Raw genomic sequence first — 10701 nt, 5'->3', positions numbered from 1 at the left:
TTTTTTTTTCAAAAAAAAAAAAAAAAAAAAAAAAACAAGAAACAAGTAACAAGACCAATTAACGGCATTATAGCCAGAGGATTTTAAGACTACTCTATTTGATTGACATAAGAAGTCTGGCTATTAGGCACTAAACCTAATAGCCTCCCAAAGTAAACAGTCAATGTCAATAATATTCTACAACCAATTGCTATGGTTTTTAAGATCATATTGCTTCTTTATGATCGTGACAATTGGAGCTCCCATTAGTAAGTTTTTTTGTGGCTTGGGCCTATATTTTTTATAGTCTGGTAAGTTTGATTTTCTTATTTCATTTCTCTTGGTGCAAGTGAATTTTTCTTACAAAAAAATGTATTGTTTCAGAACAAATCAAACATTTAAAGCAATATTAGTTGGCTTTAAGAACAATTAAGAGAACTAGGCCTACGGTGTTGGGATTTCAAAGATCACCTTCTTCAAAAGGAAAACGACTCCATCTAGATTTAATAGTCAAGTATGTTTAGTATACTTCAATACCAAGCACCTTTGCCTTCTCATATAACTAATATGGATATACTGACGTCTATCTAGTAAGCATACTTCATTCCCACTAATCAAACGGCATATGACATGCTGATGTGATCAATTTGGATCAATTTGAAAGATTAAATTATGATTATAAAAATAAAAAAAAATAAAAAATAAAAAAATGCAGAATTATTAGATAACTTGAAAACTGTGTGCAAAAGCCACGAAAGCAGGGAACCTACGTAGAAAATCACGCTGGATAAGCCATAGCAACTTAGCAGGCTCAAAGGCAACATCTTGTCCCTACAGATTATAAGTAACAGATCTCCGTTATAAGGTGTGATGGAGGAAGAATGAAAGTAACTAAAACAGGGCTAGAAGTTTACTACCTTCACTCTACATGCCCACGAGCAGCGTGCAGAATAAAACATGTAACAGTCAGATTGCAACATAAGAAATTTAAAAACCCAACAAGAAAAAAATGTTAATTTACAAAAGCATCTAAACTTTGATGAATGAGCTTATGAGTCCTTGAACTCTTAAAAGGTTTAATCACGTTCCTAAGTTTTTGATTTTGCATTAAGTCACAATCTTCAATATCATTACTCAAATATTGATGTAGCATGCTAATTGGATAAGCAAGTGATGATTTGGCACTTTGGCATGGAGTGGCACACTGAAATAGGTTAATCGAATAAAATAAGGGTGGGCCAGCAAAAATATTTGATGGGGTGAGAGCCAAGAGGGTAGAATACATTTGAACGAAATTGTTTTTGTCTGATTGCTCTTACTTTATTCAACTGACCAATTCTCACATCATGCTACATCCTTACTAGTTAGTTCAACCAACAACTCAGGTCAACATTTAAGTAAACATGTAAACAATTAAGGATGTACTACAATAAAAATTGACATACACAGCTTTCAAAGTTTAGGAACTAAATTTGTAATTTAACAAAAAAAAAAAAAAAAAAAAAAAGACAATTGATTAAATAAATTTAGAAAATGCAAACCTCCCATAAAATTCTTCAGCAAGCTCAACAGCAAATGACAATCGAGAAATATCAGCTTCACGGATCTATAGAAATCAAGGCAAAAACATTAGTAGCGCGAATGGTATGTCAGAAAAACATTGGCTCAGTTGAACTGGATGATAGTATCATAGGAACTAAAGCCGAAGTTCACAATCATTAACATCAAGCAGATACATGGTGTATGATAGCTTACATTTATGCATTCTCTAATATCACCAAATATTTGTTAACAGTAGTCCAACTTGAAGGAAAGCCAAGCCAACCTAAGGTTGTTCATGACTGGGTATAAATAATATAACCAAAAAATGGCAAACTCATAACTATGAGCAACAATGAGGTCAAGGAGAGTAGTGAAGTATTTCAAACGCAACATGTTCAATATTACTTCAATATCTGAACAACTTTTGAACTGGACAAAAATAATGACAGCTATGTATCACAGTCATGCTTGTTCAAGGCGTGTTGCTCGTGGCCACATCCTCAGGTCACGCCAAATCCTTTTGTATATATGTTGTATTTCTTTATCGTTTTCTTGTTGTATTAACTTGTAATTTTAGAGTATAACGTTTCAGCAAAATCACATCTATGCCTAGTAGACTTGAAATGCCTCAAAATGTACTCTAGGGAGATGCGACTAGCATAAAAATGAAAGCTGCAAAAATCAAACTTTTGCATAGAAAAATAGAAGCAATGCGTCCAATACAAAAATCTCATACGTATGAAGCATTGCACGCATGTAAAATAAGGCTTGCATATATGAATCCATCGAACTTTCCTCATTAATTTTGGTTTCAAACCCTATCTCTCACCATTACAGATAGAACCTTTCACTTCAACTTCACAAACAAAGAGAAAAAGACAGCATCCAAGAGCAATGAAAAAGCCATTTGAGAAAGAAGTCAAGAGTTTAATTCATTCGGCCTCATTTTGCTTATAAAGAATAAAGATCTATAATAAACTATCTAGCATTCTTCTCAACCCTTCCAAATAAGTAGGCTATGTTTTAGAGAAGAATCGAGACCATAACATAGTTGTTTGTGACTAATAGCGGGAATAGCTCAAATGGTTTTGTGAAGCTAAGTCATTGGAGGCGAGTATGAGTGATACAACTATATAGATCCAAGGAATGTGGAAGTCCTAACTGATCACATTATTCTAATAGATTTTCCACCTAACTCTCGTGTCTCAAAATTTTACCACCATGGAAGCTCCCTTTTTCATCAAAATAAACATGTCCGCTTAAATAAGCATAAAACATGAAAGATAATTAAATCTTGGAACGCATAGTTATCGTTCACTTCTTGTCTTCTAATTAAAAAAAAATAAAACTACGAATTCTTTTTAGCTATGAAAATTAGGTTTCAAGCAAGAGCAACAATTGACATGATGGAGAAAATAAGAAGTCATGATGACTCACAGTCTCAGGCAGGTTGTAGATAAGCACAGAACTCAGAACAGTTGCCAAAGCAAAGATCCTGCACACATCAAAACGGAATATTGTTAAAGGGAATAAGCAACAAGAACTAGTGCTAAAAATGATTCACGGACTCAGATTACCGATCATCATATACATTTGACTTTCCAACACTTTCAAATCCCTCTGTATCAAGGTAGAAAACAGAAGTTTTGACTCCATCAATCATCAACTCCAGAGGAGTACCCCACACCCAGATCCCTGTGCAAAACAAATTGACAAACTATATAAAAAACCAACAAGTAAATATAACACATCCACAACCACCATATCATTGCAACTGCATTTACCTTTTGTCTTGGTGTCACGCTGGTGTCCTACACCAAAACCTGGAACACAAAACATTTGATTTATACAATAAATGATATTTATATATACAGGATCTTTAATTTTTGAAACAAGAGAAATGGTACAAATTAATAGGAGTTAACGCACCTTCATAGCAAGAAAGTGAGAGAAGTTGATTAAGCAAGAAAGATTTCCCAGATCGGTATGGCCCAATGACCTGATCATATGAAAGAAAAGATAACACAGTCAAGACTATATATATTACCTACCAAAACTTGAACCTATAAAGTTCATAATCGTCGATAAAAAATAAACAGAAGACTAACCATAAGCTACAAAAAAAAGAGAAAAAAGAAAAAAGGTTAAGTTACAACTGTGGTTCTTATGTTTTTGAGGTTGTCTATTTATGTCTGCACTTCAGAAAGCTTCTATTAGAGCCTGAATTTTCAAAGTGGCATTTATTTGGCCTTTATACTTTATTCAATTCTAATAAGTATCTCAATTTTGCATTTTTGTATCCTATCATTGTCTATGTTAGTTTAACATTTACATAGCACAAAAACTATATTATTTGAGGATAATGAGAGGAAATAATTTTAGGCAGGTTCAAGCATTTGGTAATAAGCATTAAACTAGCAGGCTCAAGGTAGAAACCATTTAGACATAAAATTAAAAGTTTATGGGCCTATAATCTTCTTAAAGTATATGGACTAAATAGACATATCCTTTAAAGTGAACGAATCTGTTCGACAATTACATGGACTAAATAGACACTAAAAGGTTGGAAACAAAACTTATAATTTAAACCCCCCCAAAAAAAGATAAAATATCTATCTTGACTCTTAAACATGCATTGTAGCATGCAACGGACATGAAATAAAACTTATGATTAGATTCTTCTTCATTCTCGCCCTTGCAAATCATATCCACTGCATTCTTTAAATTGTAGCTAAAGAGAAGCCACTTTCTGAAATGCAGGTTTAGCAATCAACATTTATTGCAGGAGGGACCATCATACAAGTAACATGAGTAAAACTGGTCCTCGTCCATGAAGCCATCATTTTTAAACTACAAAACATGCATGTGAAACCAGAAAATATGCATAGAAATGGTCCCTGCATCATCGGTTCCTAATAAAGGACTGGAAAACTTCCACATTAAAAAAAATACAAGGGAAAATAATGGTTCAAGAATCAATTCAAAGATATCCATTCATTTAAGTTATGTGAAAATGCCACAAGTACTAATGTCACAAAAGAGCATCTCATTCTAACCGCAACAGCTGCAATTGGATTAGTTATTCTTTCAATAGCCTCTAAACCTTCTCTAGAAAGGCGAAGTTTTGTATGGCCAGGATCAGGTTCCACAATAGGAAATCTGCAAGTGATTAAAACGAGCTTTAGTCCTTCTTACCAAGGAAATAAACAACTCCAAAGACAGATGCTACAGGTTTGAACATCATGGCCAACCAATGAACGAAATATTGTACAGCATGTGATATATCCAAGCGTTCATGATAAAGAAACACATTATGGAATAAATCATCGTAAGCTAAAGTATAAAGCTTAGTTTAATATCAGAGGTCCCATAGGTCAGACCTTGTTGAAAGTTTAAAATGTTCTCTCACTTTAATTAATTGGCAGTCCATCATTAATTCATTGAAGATAATACATATAAATAAAACATGAAAATGAACAAAAAGTAACGCTTTCGAAAATTAAATAAAACTTTTATCTTTGATACCTCCTCAAAACTAAGTTAGAAAAATGCTCATGAACCAACAAATAAATCACACAAAATTAAGCAAACAAAATATTCAGAATCGAGCAACAAAGTTAGGTAGGTGTACAAATAACATTATATCATCAGAAATTGGAGATAAACCAAATAGTTATCCTTTCCCATCCAAATGTATCATAACAGGTTCTTCTGTGAACCTTGGACTACCCATCTACTTAAAAGCTAAAACATCTCCCCACAATCACAAATATTGGAGTAGCTGATAGGCATTCCCTGGTATTCTCCCGTACCTTAACTGCAAATATATGGAGTAGAAAAGTTTCTTTTCGTAGCTCTAAGCTATCGTTGCACCAACTTCGGTCTCGCTTTTCTATGCATTTACTTCTTAAGTGATATGATAAATGTTCCTACAAAAATTTCTTCCTTGAATTCATGTTCCAGACACAGCATCTTCTAATCATGAATCTTCTAGTTAACCCTTTTTTTTCGCTTTTATACCTTCTAAACAAAACTTAAACGGAGAGTTGTCCCCAAAGGCAGACATCTTGTAGCACTAACCAACTGAGCGAACTACGCAACAACAAGTCAACAACATAATAAATGAAAATAAACAAGAACTTCTACGCAACTCAAATGCCAAGAATAACAGATCTCAATCCATCTGGAGCTCCCAAAATCAGTACAAATCAACGACCATCAAGATTCAAAACAACAGAAGAAAAAAAAATTGAAACGACTTACGGTTGCCGGAAGTTCTCGATCGCGAAAGACCGCCAGGGGATGGAGCAGAGAATCAAAAACACGAAAACCCTCGATGAAATTCTCATCTCTAAGCAACCCTCCGTCAGCTATCTTCCAAATGCGACGAAGGCGGAGAAGAATGAAAGGGGCAGTAAATCACGCAGTGTTGATCAGAAGAAACACATTTTGGGTTTGGGGGAAAAATGGGGATCTACGAAGAACCATGAAAAATGGAGATACGAAAGGAATAATGCAGCTGCGTGAATTTGGATTTTGCATCTAAGAAGAAGAACATACAAGCAAACGAGCTCTGATTGATCTTCCAAACACGTTACCTTGGATTTGTGAATTCAAGAAGACAAGGAGATGATGAGATCTATGGAGAGAGCTGAAGTCTGAAATTTGTCTTCAAAATGGATTCATTTATGAGAATGATTAATGAGATTTCACAAAGATTAATGCTTCACATTTCCAAGAGGAGGAACAAGTCAATGATTTCTTTTAATTTCTCAATTTAATCCACGCATATCTCAACTCCATTTTCCATTTATTTTCCTAATAATATTAATTACTATTAATTTAAAAACTTAATTTTTCAATTAATTCCAACGACAGATTATTTTCAATATTATTAAAATTTATACCAAATATAATTTTTTGATTGAATTATTTAGTCACCACTCACAACTTAATTTTTTTTTTTTTGTTTTTATTATCGTATTTTTATTAATTCATTAAATGCTTTTATAATAAATAAAAATTAAAGTTTTTATTATTATTTTTATTTATTTTATGAGTTTTGGTTTATATTGGTTTAAATAAATAAATAAATACGTAGAAATAATTATATTTGATTAATTTAAAGTCCTAATGGATAAGACTTTGAATTGTTCATAAATGTCATTTTCAAATTAACCGTATTTACACGGGGGATGTAACTCTTTGAGTTTACTTTTATTTATTTATTTAGTTAAAAATTTATATTCGCAGAAAGAACCAATGATATTTGAGAAATTTTTCGTGTGGAGGTGTAAGCCTTGACTTGGCTTCCGGACCAGTTGAATGAATATTGAGTTGAGTCTTTTGTTTACCGTGAAAGAATAACGAGCAAGAACTGGAGGGGATATAGGTTTCGGTGAAAGGAAATAGCCAAACAATTTAGCTAGCGAAACCGAGTTGACTCGACTAGGTAATCTCAGCCGAGAAATAAAGGATAAGGAGGGTAGTTCAGTCGAATGAATCTCGACTGTAATCACTTTCGTTTTGAAGGAGAAAAATCAGTGAGCAAATAAATAGGTTTAGGAGTGTTGGATGATGAAATTCCGACATCAGCGACTTGAGGGAATGATCATAGATTTATAAGTGAGGAATATTATCTTGTGAGGCCTTTTGGGAAGCCCAAAGCAAAGCCATGAGAGCTTACGCTCAAATGGGACAATATCATACCATTGTCGAGAGTCGTGTTCTTCTAACAAGGAGTTCTTCCATGTCTGAGAGTCCAGTCGGGTTTTTCTTGTTTGTGGTAAGAACGGGTTTTTGAGTGGAAGAGAAAACGACGGCGTTTAGGAAGAAAGTGAAAATGGGGTAGAAATGTAAATATAGGAAAAAGTAGTCCCTTTTAGACAAAGTAGCGACATTTTTAAGCAGGATAAAGCTTCCTTCTTTTTCGTCTCTGTAGAACTGAACTGAAACCAAGAACTTACGGACACAGAGGCAGAGAGGTAGAAGCTTCAAGAAGATCGAGCTCAAAATTGAGCTTCCTCTCACTACAAAATCAAGAAGCTCAAAATCATCGACTTCTATTTTCCTTCTTTCTCTTGCATGTAGATGCTATTTGAAACCGCCGTTCTGTTCTTAATCCATTGGTTTCGCCTCGCTCGACTTCAATTCCATGGCGAACAATCATTCCGAGACTCCCTCCGATGATTTCCTCGAGCAGATTCTTGGGATTTCCCCTTTCGGTTCGGCGGAGCAAGGGTTAGCTGGAACCGACGGCGGATTGGCAGGAGCTGCTGCTGCTGCTGCTGCGGCGGCTCACGGTCAGGCTCCGATGATGCTTCAACTTAGCTCCGGCGATGGAGGTGGCCACATCTCTACGATTGGAAGTGGAAGTGTCGGTGGTGCAGGGTTCCATGGCGGAACCCCTTTTCCTTTGGGGTTGAGCTTGGACCAAGGGAAGAGTGGGTTTCTTAAGGCTGAGGAAGCTTCTGGAAGTGGGAAGAGGTATTGTGGTGAGGTTGTTGATGTTCGAGCTTCATCTGTGAAAAATGTAAGTTCATGATTCTCTTTATTGTTGCTTCATATAGTTAAATCTATGTGCTGGTAGAGTTATGGTTGAATTACTGATAGAATTATGCTTTCTCTTATGTGTTCATATTATTGTGTTCTTCTTGAAATAACATGAACTGCTATGATCACTTATGGCTGTGATGTTTCTGGTTTTTGGTGTCTTGCTTAAGAGAAACTGGAAATTACAGACAGTTCTGTTTGATGTATTGCCATTCTTTTGCTCTTGAGACAGAGTGGATGCAAACTATTTATTTCAGACATCTTTGGAGTGTTTGAATGCCTTGAGTGACTCTCTTTTAAGCTTTTTGCAGGTTTATCAAGGCCAACAAATGCATGCTACTATGGGTGCAGCACCGCATCCACCAACGATGCGCCCTAGGGTACGAGCAAGACGAGGACAGGCGACTGATCCACATAGCATTGCAGAGCGGGTATGATAGATGCCAGTTTTGGAAACCAGAAACGGTTCGCTGTTGCTAGATGATTATTGTATCAAAATATTATTGCAGCACTTCTAGGTTTCTTGAAGTAATTTTCGTCGCTATTTATTTGTTACAGTTACGAAGAGAAAGAATTGCAGAGAGAATCCGGGCTTTGCAGGAGCTTGTTCCGAGTGTCAATAAGGTGATTATCTATGATTTTAAGTCATTGAAATTATTGAGATGATTGTCTTGTTGGTATTTTCAAGCTCTTGGCTCCACAACTTAGAAAACCTGGTAAAACATCGGACGATAAGGACTTAGCATATGGTGATTGTTCCCTACATAGCTAAGATCTTAATTGTCAATAGCTCGAATTACCCTTACAACTCGTATTCCCCTCGCCCATGTGAGGGCTCCCGTCAAATCATATCTAAGCATGAATGCGTTTTGCCTCTAAAATGAGTGGGGGGTGTTATTTTGTTGTTAATGTCTACTCTTCCACTTACTTTCGTGGATGCTCGAGTACCCTATTGACCTGATTCTTAATTTCATTAATGTTTCCCGAATTAATTGCATCTGTTCTTCCATTCTTGGATGCATAATCTTAGTTTGGTACTGATTCATTTTTCGTTTTGGGTAGACGGATAGAGCTGCAATGCTCGATGAAATAGTGGACTACGTAAAGTTTCTACGTCTCCAAGTAAAGGTGAAGTAATATTCCTTCCGACATTTTACCTGATAGGTTAAAACTTGCTGTTTAACGTATATGAAGATTGTTTATACATTCAATCCCTGTATTCTCTGGGTCGAATTGACCAATGTCTAAATGTTTCTACTGAAGCAACAAAAAAAATCATCTTAGAGATCATATAGTCATAATCAAATTGAACTTATATTTCTTGTTAAACGAACTTGATCGTTCGAGTACTGTAGTCTGTAGAGCCAGTTAATTTCCAACTCCTTATGCAAGCGTATTTCACTCTTTAGATGGATTGAGGCAGCTAATAAACTTAAAAAGTATGGCTGTGGCTGTTATTTAAAGTGACTGCTTGTGCTCATAGTTCGAGTTTTGCCCGTTTTTCTCCCTCATTTTTCGGATGTAACAGTCACTTCTCATATCCTACTTTTTTAGGTATTTATCCAATGTTGCATTTATCAACTTTGCAGGTTTTAAGCATGAGTAGATTGGGTGGAGCTGGTGCGGTGGCACCACTTGTAACGGATATTCCACTATCATCAGTTGAGGTAATGAGATGAATAACGAAATCTTTGACTTTAAAGTCTGTTTGATAGTGTTTTTACTTTTGGGTTTCTGTGGCTGCTTGATATCCGAAAACAAAATCGTTATGAAATGGGGTCGTATCTTGATGATTTGTTCTTGGTTACTATCCTTATTGCATCCTAGGAAGAAGGAAGTGAGGGTGGTAGGAACCAACCTGCGTGGGAGAAGTGGTCGAACGATGGTACCGAGAGACAAGTTGCGAAGCTTATGGAAGAAAACGTGGGTTCTGCGATGCAATTCCTTCAATCGAAGGCACTCTGCATCATGCCCATCTCATTGGCTTCGGCGATTTATCACACGCAACCGCCCGATAGCTCGAGCATTGTGAAGCCAGAGAGTAATCCTCCTCCATAGAATCGCCACGATCCTTAAAGGAAAATGGGTAAAAAAAAAGGAAGAAAAGAGAAAATTTACGGATCGGTGTTGGGTCCATGGCTGCTTCTTGTCGTCGCAACACTCATGGTTGTTCCCCTTCACTTGTGGTGGGTATTGGTATTGCAATCAAAGTCAGATGCCATAGTTATATTGCTTTTTAAGATTACTTTTGTAGCTTTTGTCAAAACATGGATCAATGTCAATGCCCTAAAAGATGCAAGCAGGCCTTTCAGGTCTTGACAAGCTGAACTAAAGCAAGGAGAATTTGTCAAAGCTTTACTTGATATGCTCTTCTTTTCTTGTTTTTGCATCAATGGGTGGAGGGAGTGGTGGGATATGACCAAAGCACCTTTGTTATGTAGTGGGTTGTGGGACCCTGTAAAAATATGAATAAGAATTCTTCCTTTTCTTTTGGTGTATTTTTATTGGATGATGTGCCTTTACAAGGAAATGCAGAAGTTTGAAATGGAGAGTAGTACTTAGTTTCAAAAAGAGGAAAAAATAAGGTTAAATTATGGATTTAGAGCTTTTTTTTTTTTTTTTTTTTTT

The 10701-nt window shown here is 35.8% G+C and overlaps 2 protein-coding genes across 2 annotated transcripts in view; one reads left to right on the top strand and one right to left on the bottom strand.

Moving 5' to 3' along the window:
* The window catches only part of LOC111456028 (guanylate-binding protein 4), a 10110-nt gene extending 3799 nt beyond the window's left edge, over positions 1-6311 (bottom strand). Inside the window, exons 1-9 of the mRNA XM_023097727.1 lie at positions 5785-6311; positions 4578-4680; positions 3451-3520; positions 3306-3344; positions 3099-3216; positions 2959-3016; positions 1521-1585; positions 897-903; positions 750-810 (exon numbers count right to left, since the gene is read on the bottom strand). Coding sequence (XP_022953495.1) covers positions 750-810; positions 897-903; positions 1521-1585; positions 2959-3016; positions 3099-3216; positions 3306-3344; positions 3451-3520; positions 4578-4680; positions 5785-5870 — 607 coding nt within the window. The 5' untranslated portion in view covers positions 5871-6311. The remainder of the gene's footprint in view (positions 1-749; positions 811-896; positions 904-1520; positions 1586-2958; positions 3017-3098; positions 3217-3305; positions 3345-3450; positions 3521-4577; positions 4681-5784) is intronic.
* Positions 6312-7443: 1132 nt separating this feature from the next.
* Positions 7444-10603, top strand: LOC111456429 (transcription factor UNE12). Its single transcript, XM_023098284.1, has 6 exons — positions 7444-8053; positions 8385-8504; positions 8632-8697; positions 9136-9201; positions 9663-9740; positions 9901-10603. The coding sequence occupies exons 1-6, from the start codon at positions 7676-7678 to the stop codon at positions 10129-10131; spliced, it is 939 nt and encodes a 312-aa protein (XP_022954052.1). The 5' UTR covers positions 7444-7675; the 3' UTR covers positions 10132-10603.
* Positions 10604-10701: the final 98 nt, after the last annotated feature.

Source organism: Cucurbita moschata, unplaced genomic scaffold, assembly GCF_002738365.1.
Source record: "Cucurbita moschata cultivar Rifu unplaced genomic scaffold, Cmos_1.0 Cmo_Scf00018, whole genome shotgun sequence".
In the NCBI taxonomy this organism is placed as follows: Eukaryota; Viridiplantae; Streptophyta; class Magnoliopsida; order Cucurbitales; family Cucurbitaceae; genus Cucurbita; species Cucurbita moschata.
Note: the sequence above shows the minus strand (reverse complement) of the source record. Positions and strands in the feature narration are given on the sequence as shown.

Bases quoted from the DNA above. Each gene is read 5' to 3' on its own strand.
- LOC111456429 (XM_023098284.1), top strand. From the start codon at position 7,676: ATGGCGAACAATCATTCCGAGACTCCCTCCGATGATTTCCTCGAGCAG. The intron at 8,505-8,631 runs GTATGATAGATG...TATTTGTTACAG, and splicing joins CACATAGCATTGCAGAGCGG to TTACGAAGAGAAAGAATTGC. The intron at 9,741-9,900 runs GTAATGAGATGA...ATTGCATCCTAG, and splicing joins TTCCACTATCATCAGTTGAG to GAAGAAGGAAGTGAGGGTGG.